At 37.8% G+C, this 21,534-nt stretch overlaps 1 protein-coding gene across 1 annotated transcript in view; it reads left to right on the top strand.

Annotated features, from left to right (window-relative positions):
• Mettl5 (Methyltransferase like 5) overlaps positions 1 to 21,534 on the top strand; it is an 85,088-nt gene that overhangs the window by 18,304 nt on the left and 45,250 nt on the right. Inside the window, exon 2 of the mRNA XM_090394151.1 lies at positions 19,784 to 19,884. Within this exon, the coding sequence (XP_090250277.1) occupies positions 19,785 to 19,884 (100 nt within the window). The 5' untranslated portion in view covers position 19,784. The remainder of the gene's footprint in view (positions 1 to 19,783; positions 19,885 to 21,534) is intronic.

Raw genomic sequence — 21,534 nt, 5'->3', positions numbered from 1 at the left:
CAACGAGGAAGAGTTTTAGTTTTGGGAAGAGATAGAAGTCAGAGGGAGCCAAATCTCGGGAATAGGGCGGATGTTCCAACAATTCATAGTGCAGATCCCTTAATTTTCCCATTGCCATCAGGGCAATGCACTTTTGTGGGAAGGTGCATTGTCCCGATGACAGATGATTTTTTCCTTCTGCAAACTGGGTCTTTTCTCATGAATTTTTTCATATAGTCTGGTTAAAAGATTGGAATAATATTCCCCGGTTATTGTTTTACCCTTTTCAAGATAATTAATAAACGAAATGCCTTTAGCATCCCAAAACACTGATGCCATGCCTTTCCTGCTGATGGAACCAACTTTGTCTTCTTTGGCACTGAACAACCGGCTTCTGTCCACTGTTTGGATTCTGGTGTGTAATGGTGAATCCAAGTCTCATCCATAGTAATAAATTTATGCACAAAATCAGTTTTTTTCTTGTTAAAATGCTCCAAGCACTCTTCAGAGATTTTCATGGAAGTGCGTTTTTGATCTGCTGTGAGCAAGCGTGGCACCCATCTTGCACAAACCTTTTTCATTTGCAATTCTTCATGAATAATGTATCCTACACATTCTTTTTAAATGCCTATAGTCCCAGCAATTTTACGCACTTTGACTTGCCGGCCATCGAATACCATATCATGCACTTCATCAATGATTTCTGGTGTTGTTACACTTTTGGACTTCCTTCACGTGGATTTAAGGCTGGTATGGCCATGTTTAAACTTGACAGCTCATTTCTTAATTGTCAAAAACGAAGAAGAGTGCCCATAAACTTTTATGAACTTCGAATGAATTTCTTTTGGCGTTAAACCTTCTTTTACAAAGAATTTTATAACCACAATTTTATCCATTTTCAAGGGATACAGGCAATCTTTTGCTTCAGACAGCTGTATAAAACAAACTACATGATAGAATGACTTGCAATTTCACACGAATGCTTATGACAGTTGTAGCAACTTAGAAAAAAAAAAAATCATGCTGATAGTGTTACCATCTATGGTTGAGGCTGAGAACTTTTCAGACCACCCAAGTATATGGCGGAGCAGTATCAGGGAGTAGAAAGTGGAGTTACGCAGGGTTGAGTCTTGGGACCATTACTGTTCAGTCTTTGTCAGTGATATTGTCACAGGACTACAGGGTGATATTCAGTTGCTTGCAGATAATGTATAGCTTGGGAGGGTTATTAGTAATAGTGCTGATGTTTTGGCTCTTCAAGAAGATTTGAAAAAGCTGGAAAAGTGAGAAAATGTATGGGGGATATCAGTTCTATGGAAATAAATATAAGGTTTTAAAATTTGGGATCCACAGATGGGATGCTTCATAGTCTTGGTGGAGTTATACTGGAAGAAGTGGAGGAAGCAAGGGGTGATTGTGGATTGAGATTTGAAGACATCTCAGAGAACTGTGGCAATGATGAGGAGAACATTGACTACGAGAGATAAAAGTGTGCTGGTCCTATTGCATAAAGCTTTGATCAGACCACATCTGGATTTCTGTACTCAGATTTAATCACTGGGATTTAAAGGGGATGAAGTATGGAGAGGTGCAGAGATGAATAACAATTATTATGTGATACCTCTAGGGAGTCCAAAGACTCATCGAGGGAGAGTGTGCCAACAGCATCGAACAATTGATCCCCTCCAACTACTAACCACGCTGAAACTTGCTTAACTTTTTGTGTGAGCCATTAGTAGTAGAGGCTCTACCAATCGACCAACCTTTGTTGGCAAAAGGTTGGTCGATTGGTAGAGCCTCTCTGATAGCAAGAATGATATCAGGGCTATACAATTTGTTATTACTATGTTTTACCGGCTACATAAGTTAATAATTTTAAATTAATAATTAATATTAACTTATGTAGCCGGTAAAACATAGTAATAACAATATACGAGTACACCATTTTGGCAATTCGATAGTAGAGGTATGTAAGTTCAGTTCACTTAAAACCTTGATATTCCAGATCTACCTACTCACTGATGAGACCTTAAAAAAGGTTGAAACTGGTCTGGGTAGTGACCTCTTCTCATAATGTAAAACAGTATACATATCTTAGGAGCTGTGTTTTACATTTTGAGAGAATATTAAGGTTAGTGACTGAGCTTGCTCCACCTTTGCATGGAGTTGCCCTGGTGTTGTACTACCCAAGGGATTATTATTATTATTCCAAGGAGTCGACAGACTCATCGAGGGATTCCCTAACATCATGTCAGGAACAACTATTCGACATTCACACAGTATCTATCATACCTTGCCTTGAATTCATTCGCGGTCATAGCACCCACAACAGACTCTGGCAGCTTATTCCACTCATTCACCACTCTCCAAGTAAAAAACCCAGCTCTAACACCCTTGTCAACCACATTCTTGCCCAGCTTCCATGCATGGCCCCTAGTCCTCCCACCACCAGTCCTATTTTCAAAAATATCTTCTGGATTAATCTTATAAAAACCCTTCAGTAATTTGAATGTCTCAATCATATCACCCCTCTTCCGCCTATCGACCAATTTCTGTAACCCGCAAATCTTCAGCCTATTCTCATAAGGTTCATTCCACAGACCCCTGCTATCATCTTGGTCACTCGTCTCTGGATCCTCTCCACTTCCTCCCCATCACGAAGACACTCTGGTGCCCCATCCGGACTACTGTGCCCAGTTATGGGCACAGTAGTCCAGATGGGGTCTTATCAAGGCTCAATACAGAGGAACAACAACTTGTTTGTCTCTGCATGTTAAAGTATTTTTCAGAAGCCAAGTGATTTGATGAGCTGATTTAGCCACTTTTGCAATGTGCCCCCTAAACTTCAATTCCTTATCCACCAACACTCCCAAATCCCTGGCCTCATCAATCTCCCGGAGTATGGTTCCACCAATGTGATATACTGCTGCTATTCTTTTCACCCCAAAGTGCATAACCTTACACTTTGCCACATTAAATTGACATCCATTTTTCCTAGCCCAGTCCTCCAAACTATCCAAATCATTCTGTAAAATTTTGACATCCTGTGCACTTACAATTGCTCTACCCAACTTTGCATCATCAGCAAACAAGTGAACACTTCCTCTCAGATCCTTACCTATATCATTGATGAACAAATTGAAAAGCAGTGGTCCAAGAACAGAGCCCTGTGGCACACCACTAGTCACAGGCCGTCTTTTAGACTCCACTCCTGAATAAACCATTCTCTGGTATCTCTCCATCAACCACCCTCCTATCCATCTCACCAACCCTATATCCATCCCCATCTGCTCCAGTTTTCTGATTAGGGTTCCATGTGGTATCCTGTCAAAGGCCTTGGCAAACCCATTACCCTTATCCAGTTCAGCCATCACTGTGTTATAAAACGTGAGCAAGTTACTGAGGAATGATCTACCCTTCACAAAACCATGTTGTCCCCCATACAATATCCCATTTTCATCTATCCAATCCTGTTTTCTTTCCTTGACTAATTTCTCTAAGACCTTGACAATGATTCCTGATATGCTAATCGGTCGGTAATTTACAACAGCAGTCTTGGAACCACCTTTATGCAATGGAACTATTTTCCCCTCTTTCCATCCCCTCGGGACTAACCCAGACCCAAGACTCAAATTAAAAAAAATGGTCAAGGGTACTGACAATTCTTCAGCCGCTTCTCGTACGACACGAGCTGGTATACCATCCAATCCCACAGATGTATTTGGTTATGGAATAGACTACTCACCTCCACTTCATTCACCACAATTCCCATATAATCTACTGATTCATTCGTTTCTGCAATGTCACCAGGGATTACTTACTCTTGGACTCGCCGATAGTTTTTTCGGCATGAAACTCTAGGACTTCGATGGATTTCAATCCGAGTTTCGTACCCGGCTATAAAATAAAATGGGATTTACCATCTCCCTTTCAATTAAGGGCTATACAATGTTGATTATGAGGATAAACTAAGGGCATGCAGACTGCAGAGCTTGGTGGATATAAAGCAATTGAGGGGGGATATGATCAAGACATTTAAGCTGTTTAAGAATTATTATCCTATTAACCTGAGGGGATTTTTCATATGGTAGCAAGGACAAGGAGCCATACCTGGAAGTTGCAAATGAAGGTGGTGAGTAAAAGGGTAAGAAGTAAGTTTGCTTGGTGAGTGGTAGGAACATGGAATGCATTGCATGAGAGGGTTGTGACATGCAAACTGTGGATGAGTTTAAGGAATGGTATGATAGATTTTGTTTTGGCTAGTGTTGACCCTCCCACAATGAGTCTTGTGACTCCTTGGGGTAAGGAAAATAACCATAATATGAATTATCGAGAAGTTTTCCTGTTCTCTTTATGCTCTTGTTATTTTCTACTGCTGTTCTTATCATTTTTTATTGAAATGTCTTGTATCCTCTCTTATCTTTTTCCTTATTATTATTATTATTATTATTATTAACAACATCTGACACCTCCATGAAATCAGAGACTCTTCTTGGGAGGCACACAATGCTCATCCAACATGTCTTATACTGATTCATTGTGTCTGCATTGACAACACACTCAAGCAATGCATTCCACTCACCAACCACTCTCCATGCAAAGAACCTGCTCCTCACCATGCTCACATCTTCCGTATAGTTTCCAGCAATGGCCTCTTGTTCTACCCCCACCTCTTCCATTCTATGAAAAAAAACTCTTCCATGTCAACTTGATAACAACCCCTGACTAGCTTATATGTCTCAATCACCCCTCCCCCTTTCTTATTCACAAGGCCTTGCAACTTACATTCTCTCAATCTGTCCTTGTATTCTGTATTCCAAAGACCACCGACCACCTTCATGAATCTTCTCTGGATCCTTTCCAACATACCTCATCACCATGAAAACCCAGCAACCTAATCTGTGCACAATAATCCATATGAGGCCTAATCAAGGCCTTATGGTGGCATCATAACCTTATTTCTGCATGTCAGGATCCTCCACATCATTGCCATTATCCAATGTGATGTCTTCACAACTTGTGTAATGTGGCCCCTGAATTTCACTTCCTTGTCCACCATCTCCTCTACTTCCTTTCAAGTTTCTCCACCAAGTGTATACTTTGCATCCCATCATTGCTTACCAAATCTCAAACCTTACACTTTACAACATTGAATGGATAGTTTCACTAACCTGCCCATTCATGCAATCTATTCAAGTCCTCCTATAAGGCCATAACATCCGCTTGACACTGCATTGCTATCCCCAATTTTGCATCATCTGCAAGCGGCTGCATATCAATAGTTAAACTCATTCCAATATCATTAATGTACAAATTGAACACCGGTGGTTCCAAAACTGACCCCTGCAGTACACCACTAGTTTACCTTCCTCTTTTGGGATACTGCACTCGCATATACAATTTTTTGATACCTATCTGACAGCCAGTCACTGATCCAACTCAGAAGTCTGTTATCAAATACCATCTGTTTAAGTTTATTTAACAGCTTGTTGTGTGACAGTCTATCAAAAGCTTTTGCAAAATCCAAGTACACCACTATATAGGCATCTCCCCCTTTCCTATGTATTTGTCACCATATAGTACATAAGTTAGTAACCTTCACCACAGCTCCAGCCTACAATGCATGGAAACTCACAAGGAAGTATCTGACAAAAGCAGTGTATTACTGCTTTTGTAATGATACCGAGGGTTAAGGAAGTAAATAGAGTGGGAGTGAAATGGATGAGCAGCAAAATCAAGCAAGCTGTGCTGGAAAAGAAAATGTTATAGAGGAGGTACAAGACATTTGGTGGTGATCAGATCCATGGAGAGTATAAAGTGCAGGCTAGAAAGGTGACAAGCATGGTAAAGAAAGAAAAGGTACAGTATGAGAGGAGATTGGCTACTCAGGCCAAGGTTAACTCAATGGAATTTTTTTGCTACGTGGCAAGCAAAAGGAAGAATAATTATGGCAGACTAACATTGGTGGATAGTCATGGCAGCAGACTGACAGCTGCCAAGGATATAGTGGAATTATTGAACGAGCACTTTATCAGCATATATCATACTGGTATAAATGATCCAGTACAATATATAGAAGAGAGGCAAGTATTAGGAGAATTGGGAGTGAAAGAAACAGGTGTATATCACCTGTTAGTTGAGTTAGATGTAAATAAGGCTGTGGGAATGGATGACATATCACCACATATTCTTAAGGAATGTGCATCACAGTTGGTTATTTGACCAGACCTGGTTATTTAATAAGTCATGTACTGGGTTGGGTTTCTAAGTAGTGGAAAGAAGGCAAAATAGTATCACTCCACAAGCATGGTTCTAAGACAGAAGTCTCCAACTATAGGCCAGTCTGTATAACTGCAGTTGTGGTCAAGGTGTTGGAGAGATTGGTAAGAAATGGAATTGGAAATGGAATACAGAATTGGGTTGATGGCCATAGCATTCTTTATGATGGTCAACATGGATTTGTAAAGGGTAGATCCTGTTTTAATAATTTACTTGCATTTTATGATAAGGTGATGAGTGTTAGATAAGGGAGAATCATATACAGTGATAGTCTTAGACTTTGCAAAAGCATTTGCTAGATTACCCCATGATAAATTGGTGTACAAGCTGCAGAGGATGGGAATAGATAGTATATTGGTTAGATAGATCAGCTCTATCTATCTAACCAATACTCTGAACAATACTAGCAGGTTGTATATGATGGAGCAGTGTCTCAAAAAAGAAAGGTAACTAAAAAGTATAATTCATTCCTCAAATTTCTTTTTTGACCCTTAATTTTTTTTATAAAAGAATTAGGGTATGTCTCAGGGCCTAGTTAAAGGAAAACCATGAAGCTGAAAGACAATAAAACATATTCAGAATATACATTTATTATTCTGCTTCTTAAAAAAAGAATTGAGCTAACGTAGTTTGGCGGCCATTCTGATTCGTTTTTTCATACAACTGACGATATGGCCTATTGCCTCTTCTGCAAATTTTACTGGTTCTCTCATCACCAGGGTCAGTCTCCAAGCATTATTGCTTAAAAACTTCGATTGTACGAAAAATATTTTCAAATTGTTTCTGTGAAACCTCTTTGGGCTTGTCATTGATTAAATTTTCTTCATATTCTTCAGGATCTTCCTGCTGTGCATCTAAATTTAGCAGGTCGGAATCGCTCAACTTCTCAGAATGAGATTTAATTAACTTAGATTCATTTGAAAAGCCTCTAAAATCATTTGCACAATGTCGAAGAATGTGCTTCCAAATGGCTCGCATATTACTAGCAGTAATTTAAGGGGTGCTTAAGGGTCAAAGCTGTATAACTGAGAGGAGACCTCCACATAGCCTTTAAAGGAATGCGGAGAACCGACCAGGGCTTCTGACCTAATATCCAATCCTCACCTTCTCGTGGTGCACCCTGTTGGGTATCTACTTTGATACTGAACGAACGAGGATGGGCTGGCAATTTGGGATTTAGCCGACCAAATTGTATTCTTATTGGTTAAACCAAAATAAAAAATGATGGTACAACATGACAAAATTTCATGCCGGCTGGGGCGTCGCCCGGTTAAACAAGGCCCCCGTTGTTTGCGCCAGGGAACCAGGGCGAACAGCGAAAAGTCAGCTACTGGAACAAATCTGAAAATAAACCCCAACTCAACATCACCAGAGTTAAAGATCGGTACTATCAATGTAAGAAGCCTGAATGGCAAAGAAATGGAGCTAGCTGAGGAATTAGATAAGTACCAGATCGACATAATAGGGGTGACTGAAACAAAAAAGACCAAAACTGGTGAGATCTTTCTGAGCAATAAATACAAAATGTTATATTCAGGCAATGACAATCAAGGAAAAGAAGGAGTAGCCATAGTATTCAACACAAAATACGAGGCTAATCTTCTTGAATGGCAGTCAGTCTCAAGTAGAGTAATGTGGGCAAATATGAGAATGGGGAACTGGACAATGAGACTTATTTGTGCCTATGGTCCCACAGAAGGTTCTACTAAGGTAGAAGTGGAGGAATTTTTTGAGGCTTTAGAAAAAGCAACTGACACAATGAAAAAGGAAAAGTTGGTCCTTGTTGGGGATCTAAATAGTAGAGTAGGAAATGATTGTGAGACATACAAAAATATTTTGGGAAAATTTGGAGAAAAGAGCAAAGCTAATAATAATGGCAAATATCTGTTGGATTTCTGCTCAGGACATGGACTGGTTATTACTAACACCATGTTCCAACATAAAAATGTGCACAAATTCACATGGAGAGAAGAGGCTAGGAATAAGAAAAGTCTCATTGACTATGTTATTGTTGACAGTGATGATTTCTCCCTGGTGCAGGACACCAGAGTATACAGAGGATTTGAAATTGGAAGTGATCACTATTTAGTCTTGAGCAGGATAAAATTGAATTTCATATTGAAAAGAATAACATGTAAGAAAGTTTTAAAGCGAATAAAAGTTGAGCAGCTCTCAGATGTGAACTGTAGACAAAAATACAGAAATATTATTGAAAAGAAAATGAAAGAGTTTGAGAACAGGAATCAAGCCTTGGAGATTCAGTGGCAAACTCTGAAGGAAACATTGATTGATTCAGCTAGAGAGGCATGTGGTGAGGTTGTGTGCAAGGATAAAAAAATCAGAACTCCCTGGTGGACACAGGAAGTTAAAGAGGCAGTGAAGGAAAAGAAGAAAGCATATCAAAAGTTCCTGGCAAATAAGTCAGCTTTTACTCTTACAGAATACAGAGACAAATGTAAGAAAGCTAAACAGTGTGTAAAACTAGCTAAACAAAAGTCATGGGAGGACTTTGGCAAGAATATAGAAAATAAATATCAAGAAGGTGGCAAAATATTCTGGAGGTTGTTGAAGAAGTTTAGGAATGGAGGAAAGAGTGCTGTAAAAGGAATTAGAGATGATAAAGGTGAAATGAAAACAGGAGAAAAAGATATCCTTGAAGTATGGAGTAATTACTTTGAAAAACTGCTGAATGAAACAAGTAGTGATGACAGCACAGTGATAAAAAAAACACTGACCAGGCATGCAGTCAAGAATTCATATCCACACTTGAAGTAGAAAAAGCCATCAAAGGCTTGAAATGTGGAAAGGCAGCAGGAGTAGATGATATTCGACCAGAAATGCTGAAGTATGGTGGTATAAGAGTCTTACAGTGGCTGCACTGCATAGTTCAGAAAGCCTGGACAGAGGGACGAATTCCCTATGATTGGAGTAGAGCTCTCATAGTACCCATATATAAAAAGGGAAATAAAACTGAATGTGAGAATTACAGAGGTATTTCCCTACTGAGTGTTCCTGGCAAGATCTATGCAAGTATACTTGAGAAACGGTTGAGAAGAATTGTGGAAGAAAAGTTTGGTGAAGAACAAGCTGGATTCAAGCCAAATAGAGGCTGTCAAGATCAGATCTTCACTTTACGACAAATAGTGGAGAAAGCATGGGAATATAACGAAGATCTGTATTTAAGTTTTGTCGATTTGGAAAAGGCATATGACAAGGTGCCAAGAGAGAAGCTATTCAATACGCTGCAGTTATATGATGTCAATGGGGCATTATATCAAGCAATACTTAGTCTTTATTTGAGTTGTGAGTCAGCAGTTAGAATTGAAGGAAGTACAGGAAGATGGTTTAATGTTAAATCTGGTGTGAGACAAGGATGTACATTATCCCCTCTGTTATTCATTATCTATATGGATCACATTATGAAGGAATGTGGTATTAAACCTGATATCAAAATTGGAGATGTTAATGTCAGCTCTTTGCTTTATGCGGATGATGTTATACTTCTAAATAAATCCACTACAAGTCTGCAAGATTCTCTGACTAAATTGAATAGCTGTTGTAATAGATATGGTATGAAGGTCAGCAATAAAAAGACAAAGACAATGAAAATAGGCAGAATCATTGAAAATGTCAACGGTGTTGTGAATGGAGAACCGGTGGAACAAGTAAAACATTTCAGCTACTTAGGCACAATTTTTACTGAAGATGGTAAACTAAATATAGAAATAGACAACAGAATCAGCAAAGCTGGCATCGTGGGAAGTCAATTGAATAAATTCATATGGAATAAGAAAGAAATAAGTCGGAACACTAAATTAGCTGTATACAAGACTGTGTTCAAACCAATTTTAACTTATGGATCTGAGAGCTGGGTCAGAAGTAAAACACTTGACCAAAGACTAGAGACCGCAGATATGAGAGTCCTGAGAAAGATTAGAGGCGTGAACAGATGGCATCAATGACAATATCATATTAAAAATGAGGATATTAGGAAAGAACTTGATATTGTCAGCATCCAGGAATGCGTTAGCAGAGCTAATCTCAGATGGTATGGTCACTTAAATAGAATGGGAGAGGAAAGATTAGCAAAACAAGTGTTCTCTGCCAGGATGGCAGGAAAACGACCCAGAGGAAGACCAAGGTATAGGTGGATTGATACGGTACAAAGTGCCTTAGACGATAGAAATATAAGATCTGATAATGTTGGAGTCTTGACAAGTAACAGACTGATTTGGAGGAAAATTGTAGATAGGAAGTTAGTGATGATGTAATTTTTTCATGTAGTACTGTCATATCCTGTACACCCCTTGAGGGTACATGGCAGGAATTTTATGATGATGATGATGAATTTATTCGACTTTGCGACTTAATAACCTGACTGATATTTCTCTGATTTGTTTAGAAAAATCTTGGAAGGCATTCGCTTCCAAAAAAAGGCTGGTTTGTTGATCAGAATAGTCCCTTCTTACACAGTTTTCTTCAAAATTTCTGGATATCTCCTTATCTGCAATTGCAGCTTCACCTGTGATTAGAATTATGTAGGCTATTTCTCTTTTTGAAACAATCAAATCACCCAGCACTAACGTGGGATTCTTCTTTTCCATCACTGATAGCCCTTTCTGTCCAGGTTACAAAGAGACAATGCTTTTGATTTAATAAGGCTAGTGTTTAGTGGGATGAGCTTTTGGTTACAATCTTCGATCCATGTAAAAAGAAGTCTCTTTAATTCAATCATTATAATACTTTGATTTCGAGTGCATGCATGATGAACTTGAAGCAAGTAGCCTTACCTTTCTCTTTGTATTCAGCAGTTGATTCACCCATTTTTGTGTTCTTGTCCTATCTTTGCTCTGGACTCACCTTGTTCATTTTTCTTTATTATTTCAAGTTTTTCTTCCAATCAGATTACTTTTCGAATCATTTTCACACTTCTATTTTTTGCTCACTAATTCTTTTACTTATGATTAAAGGTTAGGAAAATAATTTAAAATAAAAAAGTAAGGAAAACAATTGCACGAAATATGATCAGCAAAATGCTATGTAAAGCAGGCGACATAAATGTTGGCGGTAAATTTGGAACATAATGTACATGGAAATAGTGTGGTATGCCATTAAAAAATAACTTTGTAAAATGTTTCAAATCGGTAACTAAATTATTTCATCCTACCGAGTGATTTTTTTAAAAATGGTTAGCCATAAATAATGTGTAGATCGAAAATTTTTAATCTGTAACATTTATTTTTGAGATGTATATAGGCGCACTAATCTAATTTGGGTATTGAAAAAAAAATGACACACTAATCGGGGGGCGCATTAATTGAGAGATTGCTCTATAAGCAGCACTGCTGATGCTGAATCCATTCAGGAAGATTTGAATAGTTTTTTTACTTGGATGAAAGAGTGGGGTTGTAGTTTTAATATCAATAAGTGTAAGGTATTGCATTTTGGAGTGCAAAACGATAAGGCTGTGTACTATATCGAGTTGCGTACATTGCTAGTGCTGCAATGATAAGAAGTACTCTAACATACAAGGATAAGGAAGTGGTTGTGCCACTGTATAAGGCACTGGTCAGGCCACACTTGGACTATTGTGCCCAGATCTGGTCACCTGGTTTTCAATGTGATGTGGAGACATTGGAGAGGGTCCAGAGATGATTGACCAAGACAATATCAGGAGTTTAAATGCTGGCTATGGAGAGAGGTTGAAGAAAGGTGGATTGCAGAGTTTTGGTGTATAGGAGGAAGAGAGGTGATATGATAGAGATGTTTAAATTAGTCAGAGGATTTTATCAGATTAATCCAGAGGGGATTATAAAAAGAGTAGAAGGTGAGAGGGGAAGAACCAGAGGTCATTCCTGGAAGCTATGTAAAAGTGTGGTGAAGAAGGGTAGGAGAGAGAGAGGAAGGATAGTAAGCATGTTGCCTAGGTATGACTGTGGTAAGATGAGGCAGAGAGCAAGGATTATGAATGGTATGTTGGCTAAAATGTGTGAGGAGAGGGGAGTACAATTTGTTAATGTGTGGAATGAGTTTGAAGGACGAAGTGAACTGTATGGGAGCGATGGACTGCATTTGAGTGGTTATGGTGGGAGTCATTTGGAGAGACTGTTGCTGGAAGGTAGAGAAGTGAGTATAGAGAATGAATCAGATCAAGTGGGAAGTGATGTGGAAGAGCAGCAGAGTACAACAGGAGAGATTGAAGAGGTGGTTATGAATGAGGAAGTAAGTGGCATGAGTATGGAAAATGAGAGAATGGGTGTGCAAGATGAACAGAGAAACGGGGAGGCTCAGGGTGGACAGGGAAACACAGCGTGAGAAAGGTGGATGTTCCAAGAGGATGTCAGAGCATGTGTAGACAGGAAAGGAATAGGATGACCTGGGATCAACAGGAAACAGATGGAATTGAAGAGGGTTCTAAAATGAATAAGCAGAAAGGGAAATGGCCCCAGTCGAGCATGGAGAGATCACATCGAGTGAGTGTTATCAGTGGAACTAGCTGTAGATCCAGGAATGAGCTGTTCTGTTTATATACAAATGCTAGAAGTGTAAGAAACAAGGCAGATGAAATGGGTGCACTAATTGAGTCTGTTCACCCAAAAATTGTTGAATAAGTGAGACATGGTTAGATGAGGACGATATCCTGACAGGAATAGAGATGGAAGGATATGTGTTTCAAGAGGATAGAAGGGGTAAAAAGGGAAGGGGAGTGCTATTGATGATAGAGAAAGAGTTATGTCCATACAAAGTAGAAATGCAGGAGGGAAATAGTGCCAGTGGTTTTGAGGCGGTATGGTGTAAGATAGAGGTGAATGGAATGAAATACTTGGTTGGATGTTGTTGTTGACCAGGAAATGTGGATGGTAGTCACTATGAAATGTATAATCAAATTAGCCAAGCAAATAAGAAAAGAGTGATCATTATGGGCGAAAATAATTATGGCAATATAGACTGGAATGATGAGATAGCAACTGGAAGTAAAGAAAACGAGTTTCTTGAGTTTTTGAGGGATAACTACCTCAGACTGTAACAGAGGGCACAAGAGGATTTGAGGGTCTTGGATTTGGTCATCTCATCAGAGGATGTAATTATAAATGAAGTGTCAAATCACCCACCAATTGGTGAGAGTGACCATGAGGTGATTACCTGGGTGGTTGCCAGCAGTGTGAGGACCTCTGTAAGATAAGGGTATATGTGGAACTACAAGCTGTCTCCTGAGCTCTTCATAATCACCCCCCCCCCCTTGTAGTTCCACATATACCCTTTTCTTACAAAGGTCCACACTACTGGCAACCAGCAGTGTGAGGAATGATAAGGTGTAGCATGGAATGAGGAGCTAGCTGGGAAAGAGATCAATGCAGTTTGGGGGTTGTTTTCATAAACTATCTAGTAGATGCAAAGTCTAAAAATATTCCAAGGGTGAGAAGTTTAAATAAGGTAGGTGTGAAATGGATGAATAAAGAGAATAAGCATGCGACAGAGAAAAAGGGCATTGTGGAGGCAGCATAAGAGAAATGGAAATAACCAATTCCAATGAGGACTACAAAGACCAGGCAAGGCTGGTGACTTGATTGGTGAGGGTAGCTAAAGAGAGGTATGAACAGGAGTTAGCTAATGAAGTCAAAAAAGAATTCTAAGGAGTTCTTTCAATACATAGCCAGCAAAAGAAAGAATGATTATGGAAGGGTGATATTGATCGGAGAAAATGGTATAAAGACAGCTGTTGCCAAAGGTGTGGTGGAGATAATTAATGAGCAGTTCATAAAGGTCTTTCAATCTTGTGAATGTGACTTCATGGAGAGATTGAAAGCAGTTGATGATGGGGAAGAGAGACTGACTGTAAGTGAGCAAGAGGTGTATCGGGAGTTAAGCAAAGTAGACATAAATGAGGCTGTGGGACTTGATAATATATTACCACGTATTCTGAAGGAATGTGCCAGGGAGTTGATGCCGGCCTTGACATATTTTTTTAATAAGGAGGACAAAATTGTGCCATTTCATAAAAGAGGTGATAGAACTCAAGCATCAAACTATAGGCCTATGTGTCAGGTGTTGTAGTTAAGTTGTTTCAGAAGCTTGTGAGAATTAGGATCAAGAATTGAATTGACAACAATGGTATTATCTTTGATGGACAGCATGGATTTGCTAAAGGAAGGTCATGTTTTAGCAATCTACTTACTTATTACAATAAGGTGGCAGCTTCCATGGACAGAGGAGATGGATACACAGTAATATACTTAGATTTTGCAAAGGCTTTTGATAGATTACCACATGATAAGTTAATAATCAAACTGGAGTGGATTTGGTTGGATATTAGATTGGTGCATTGGATTGGAGACTGACTATCCGATAGGTATCAACAAGTTGTGTATGAGGGAGCAATATCCAGGAAAAGGCAAGTTACTAGTAGTGTGCCTCAGGGGTCTGTTTAGGGCCATTGCTGTTTAACTTGTATATTAATGATATTGGTGAAGATTTGGATGGAGATATTAAGTAGGTTGCAGATGATGCAAAGTTGGGACGAACCATGAAGAGTAGAGAGGATGTTGTGGCCTTACAAGAAGACTTTAATAAATTGAGTGATCGGGCACAGGAATGGGGATGCGAGTTCAATGTGGCAAAATGCAAGGTTTTAAAATTTGGAAAACAAAAATGGGATGCAGAATTTATGCTTGGTGAGGATGTATTGTCGGAGGTGGAGGAAATAAGAGATCTGGGGGTGATAGTGGATAAGGATCTGAAATTTAGGGGACACATAGCCAAAATTGTGAAGACAACACAAAGGCTTCTGGAAATGACGTGGAGGACACTGACTTGTAGAAGTAGAGAGAGAGAGAGATGCTCTTGTTCCATTGTATAAGGCTTTGATTAAGCAACACATGGACTATTGTGCCCAGATTTGGTCACCTGGTTTTCAGAAGGTCCAGAGGCGACCGACTAAGGCAATTTCCAACCTCTGGAATGTCGAGTATGAGGAAAGATTGAGAAGATGCAACTTGCAGAGTCTGGTGGACAGGAGGAGGAGGGGAGATATGATAGAGAACCTACACGTTATTAAGGAGTTGTTATAGAATCAATGATGGAAAGGTTCTACAGAAAATAGTGGGAGATCAGGGGAGAACCAGAGGTCATCCTTGGAAGGTGTGAGTAGAGGAGTGAGAAGCAGGTTTTTTTCATGCAGAGTTGTGAATGATTGGAATGCCTTGCCTGAGAGTGTGGTATCTGCAAAGAATTTGAGTGTGTTTAAAACACGGTATGATGAGCTGTGTGTTTGATAAAAGGACCTCCTAGATGACTCTGACTCCATGGGGGGTCTTGGGTAATAATAATAATAAGAAGGGTGTGAGGAGTAGATTTTTTACATGGAGTTTGCCAGTGAATGGAATGCATTACCAGAATGTGTCATTAATGCAAAAAGTGTTAAGGATTTTAAGATTCTATATGATAAACATGTTGTCAGTTGAATGAACTTCCCACGATGAGTCTGTCGACTCAATGGAGGGTGTAATAATAATTGTTTTGCAAAGTTAAGTATATTTGTTTCTTGCATCATATGCATCCTGTTTCATGTTTCTTCCCTTTTTTTCCCCATTTAAGGTTTTAGTTTTCTTTTTTTTTAATTTGTCTATTTTTGCTCTTTTCTTGTACCATATATGGTTATATCTATTAATATATAATTATTTTCATTCTTGTTAATTCCATTTGGGTGTGTCCAAGTCCTTTTGTTTTGAGGTTTCTTTTTGAAAAAAAAAAAACATTCATTATTTTTTGATTTCTTTCTTCTACAAATTACACTTAACAACACAGTTGAAAAAAAAAGAAAAGATTACCAAAAATGTTTAGCAATATTCCAAATACTTACTAAAAATAAAGACTTATTTGAACAACATGTGCATGACACAGTCACTTATAAGGATGACAATTGAAATATCATTCACTTTATTATTATTATTTGACACCTCCAGGGAGTCCAAGGACTCATCAAGGGAGGGCACCTATTATGAAATTGTAATCCTTATTTTGCTCTGTTAGCCTAAACAGTTCACTGAATTACCCAGAAGGTATTTCAGTGAAGCTATGAGGATGCAAGGAACCTTTATCAGGTATTTTCAATTAAAGGTGAGTTAGCCTATTCTTATGGAGAGTTTTTTCTCCCAGAAACTTGGGTTTTTCATCCTTCAAAATAGGCAAACTGGTCCTGTGAACATACATATCCTTAGGCATAAAATACTCACTCTTAGAGAGATGTTGAAGAAGAAGAATGGCAATCTGGCTGCATTAAATTGCCTAAAGTCACTAATTAGGGGACACCCCCCCCCAAATAGAGGCATGAATTGTCAGTGGAGTGGTGTGAATGTAATATCCTATACTATGGACAGATTAGGAAACCTTGACACATCATATTGAAGTGCATATCAGAGACAAAAGGTATTTGAGAATGGAAGCATCATTTCTTTAAGGTGTGTGCTTTCTTTAACTGATCAATCAAAAAACAACAATCTGGAATGCTTCAGAAATCTTATACTGTTGTCATGCATCTGCATGGTTAGCCTAGTGGCTATGTGCTTCGCAACCATATGCCTGGGGAAGGAGTGTCCAAGTTCGATTCCCATTGACGACGCGAGGAGCTTAAGGATCTTCCTCAGCCATAGCCAAGTTAGCCGGTCTTGGGCGTGAACAGCAGGGTTTTTTCCACCAGTTTATCTGGGGTTTTTCATCTTGCAAGCAGGCAAACTGGTCCAGTGAACACATGGATTACAGTCAGGAATACTGACCCCGCTATAGGTCTGATTCGTCAGCTATGCCAGTTCCGGAGCCCGGATAAAATTTGGGGGGGACTAAAGGGGACTCATGGCCGCATATCATCATACGATTATTATTATTATTATTACTGTTGTTATGTGACAGAAAGAACAATCTTAGAATTTACACAGATCATGTTAAATTTGCATCATCCAAACATAAATAATGATTTAACTGTTTTTTAAATCATCAACACACACAAAGATGTTCAACATGACCAGAATCTGGTCTAGTATGGTATCTGTTAATGCCAATGATGGTAAATTTATACTTGATAAGAAATACATTAGTTTTTTTTTATTTTTTTTAAACACCTGAAAGTGTTTAAAAATGAAAGTAGTCAAGCTTACATAATACAGCATCTCCTTGTATATTCTGTTATTGTTTTATTCTGAGATTAGTTATGTTAACTATTCTATACACACAGGTAACCCTCGTATAATGTGGTTTCGATATAACGCGATCTACAAATTGTAGTAACCCTCGTTGAACGCGGTTTTGATATAAGACGGCCTACAAATTGTAGTAATCCTTTATCTTTTCATATATTTTTCAACGCATGACTTAAAAATCAAATTTTATCTTAGTTAAATTTGCATCTGCCCTATCGCGCATGTAGTTATAAGTAGCAAGTTTATATTATGGGAAATAGCCTTTAGCACACATGTACGTCAATTGTTTGCCATATAAAATATTTATTGTTGAAAATTGTCTTCGTTTTCTGCTAGGAAAGCACCTTAAAAATCATAAGTGGGTTAATCTCAAAAAAAGCATTACATACAATATGTAATGCTTTTTTTTTTTTAATGTAAAAAAATTTATTTTTATCATAATGGCCACTTAGAGCACTTTGCGATATGGTTGAAAATAAAATTAGTTGATGGGGAAATAGATTTAAATGAGGAGGAACTGGTACAATTAATAGATGACATCGAACCAAATGGCGGGGAAAGTTCTGTCAAAGATTCTGATTGCGATGAATCCATTAAAGAATTCAGTTGAAAGAAATTAGCAGAAGGATTGAACTTAGCAAGAAAGTTATTTTGTGGATAATGATCTCTCAATGGACCGCTCTGGAAAATTCACAAGACAATTAGATATTTGTTTAGCTCCATATTATGAACTTAATAAAAAAAAATGCAGCATAGTAGTAGTAGTAAGCAAGGTCTTAATACTGACTTCTCGATAACTAAACCAGCCAAAGTATGCAATGAGAATTATACAAATGATGTCCAGGAGATATCAAGTGATGATGATGTCTGGTCACTTGTAAATAAAGAACATCTACAAAATGTTAGTTTTGAAGAGAGTGACGACGATTAAAATATACACTTTATTTTATTTTGCCTAAAACATTTATGTATTATGTGCAGTGAAGTTTATGTACAATTTATAATTTTTTATAATTTTATACTATGTATTTGTTTCATAGTTTATATGTTTTCTTAACTTACATGAATTACTTGAATTAAATAAAAATATTTTTTTGTTGGATATGTTATTGTTTATATAATCTTTAAAAAAAATAATTCGGAACCTAACCCTACTTTTTTTATGTGATCTGAGTCTCGCATAACGTGCTTTATATAATGCGGCATTTCTATGGAACTGAACATCCGCGTTATATGAGGGTTACCTGTGTATATACTAGCAAATTTAACATTCAGTGATGTCTGTATGTGTGATTTTAAATACCACAGTATTTTTAGGAGTGTTGATAATGGATTAATATAAATATTGATGTGCTCTAGGCAGTAAATCATAATATTTGATATTAATATAGCAATCTACCATTGTAAAACCCTTCACGTGTCAGAACTTACTATTCTGATAATTGAAGTACAGTTATATTGGCTCTATCAGAATTCAGTTGATGTGCAGGTATCAAAAAAAAAAAAAAAAAAAGTTATTTGTAAACATTTAGTGCATTTGTACCATGGGTGAGCTAAGGATTTTTTTCTGTTTTTATAATAAGTTTTTATAGTTTATAATTTCATAATCAAATTCCTGACATGTACTTAAGGGGGTATGCAGGATATGATAGTAACGATGTAAATTTTTCATGTAGCACTAACTTCCTATTCGCAGTTTTCCTCCAAATCAGTCTGTTACCTGTCGAGACTCCAACTTTGTCAGATCTTATTTTTCTATCTTCTAAGACACTTTTTTTACCTTATCAATCCACCGATATCTTGGTCTCCCTCTGGATCTTTTTCCTGTCAGCCTGGCAGAGAACACTTGATTTTCTAATCTTTCCTCTCCCATTTTGTTTAAGTGACCATACCACCTGAGATTAGCTCTGCTAACACATTCCTGAATGCTAATAATGCCAAGTTCTTTCCTAATATTCTCATTTTTAATATGATATTGCCACTGATGCCATCATCGCAATATAAAATGATCTATTTTATATTTTTTATCCTTTTATTTTATTTTTACATAGTTTGAAAAACCCTGTTCTAGAGACCAAAAATTAAACTTTTTCAAGCCACTTCAGACCTCAGGGTAAGCAGGGTGGTGGTGGTTTCACACCAAACATGAAATTCATCTCCCACCTAAGCCATTCCCCATAGTGCAGTGGGACATCCTTTCCCAGGGAGTACTTCCTTCAGGAACAAAGTTCACTCCAACACTAGGTAAGTATTTTTTGTAACATATCTTTTTTGGGGGTAAATTAGTTGGAATAAATAACTTTTTTTTTTTTTTTTTGTATGTGTGTATTTAGTATGAAACTTAAAGAACTGGAAAGTATACTTGAAGATGTTGAGACATTTGATAAACCAAAGCGTCATCTTGAGCAGTATAGGACTAGTCCACATATTGCAGGTTAGTTCACACATTTCGATATTTTTACTTTGGGATAGGCCTCCAAAAGTATATAATTCATACTTAATAAATTATGTGCCTTCGGAGTAATTTCAAGTAATTGAGTAGACTTAGTCACCAATTCTGAAAATTTATAATCATCATTTTTTCTTATGTACTCTCAAGGGTGTATTTGGACATAATTACTACAAAATTGATTTTATATTAATAACAGCTTCCTATGAACAATTTTTTTTCTAAATTAATCTGCAGTTTATTATGCTTTCAGTATGATCAGATCTTTCATTTCAATCTTCTAAGGTGCTATTAACTGCATCAGAGTACCTAGACTTGTCTTGTTAATCTTTCCTTTTCCACTCTGTTTAAGTGATCATAGATTAACTTATACAGTTTAGATTAGCTCATACAGGGTGTCCCAGAATTCACGCAAGAAGTAATTTTGATAGAAAACACAGGTTTTTAATTAAAAATTGTAATTTCTTATTGATTCATAAAGTATACAGTATAGGGTTATGCATGGAATAGCATATTGGGTAAATGGCCTCCACAGCTTTGCTGGCACATATGCACTCTTTTGTCGAAATTTTCCATGACCGTTTTGCATAAATGTGGCTGAATTTCGTTGATACAGCACTCAATTTCCTCCTTCAAGGTGTGGGTGGTCGTGGGCTTGTTGGCATAAAAAACCTTAGACTTCAAAAAAACCCAAAGAAAAAAGTCCAACAGCATTAAGTCACATGATCTGGGAGGCCAATTCTGATCACCAAAATGGGAAATTAAACGACCAGGAAATGACTCATGCAGTAATTGAATTGTTTCTCGGGCTGTATTGCATGTGGCACCGTCTTGTTGAAACCACATGTCGTTCACATCCATATCTTCCAATTTAGGCACAACTGTTATTGCCTTACCAGCCGCATTTAGAAGAATGAACTGATGATGCCTCCAGCCCAAAATCTGCACCAAACAGTGACACGTTGTGGATGCATTTGTTTCTCACCAATCACTTGTGGATTTTCTGAACCCCAAATGCGACAATTTTGTCGATTAACGAAGCCATCAAGATGAAAATGAGCCTCATCGCTGAAGATGATTTTGTTCAAAAAATAAGCATCCACTTGTTGTTGTTCCATAATCCATTCAACGAACTCTCTTCGCTGTGTGTGGTCATTTTTAATAACCCTGAACTGTCAGCTGTCACGGTGCCTTTTTTTTCTCGTTGGCAACACTTTACCGCACAAATGGCGCTAAATTTAAATCTTGTGTGAATTTTGGGACACCCTGTGCGTTCTTGAGTTAATGTTGTGAAGTTCCTTTCTAATATTTTCATTTTTAATACGAATCTTTCATTGATGCAATCATTTCCTATAATTTTTCTCAGAATTCTCACCTATAGTCTTTGGTCAGCTGCTTTATTTCTAGCCCATGTTTCCCATTAGTTAAAATTGATTTGAACACTGCATTTTGTGCTGCTAGTTTAGTGGTTTCACTAAGTTATTTTATATGGGTATCTCCGTGGCGTCAGAAGACTCATTGCAAAAGACCCACGCTAACCTCTTTACACACAATACCTATCATACTTCTCCTTAAACTCATTACTGTCAGGGTATTCGCAACTAGTTCTGGCAGTTCATTCCACTCTGATCTTTT

Source organism: Typopeltis vanoorti, chromosome 6 (genome assembly GCF_054136105.1).
Source record: "Typopeltis vanoorti isolate ZY-2024b chromosome 6, IOZ_Tvanoo_1.0, whole genome shotgun sequence".
Taxonomy (NCBI): Eukaryota; Metazoa; Arthropoda; class Arachnida; order Uropygi; family Thelyphonidae; genus Typopeltis; species Typopeltis vanoorti.
Note: the sequence above shows the minus strand (reverse complement) of the source record. Positions and strands in the feature narration are given on the sequence as shown.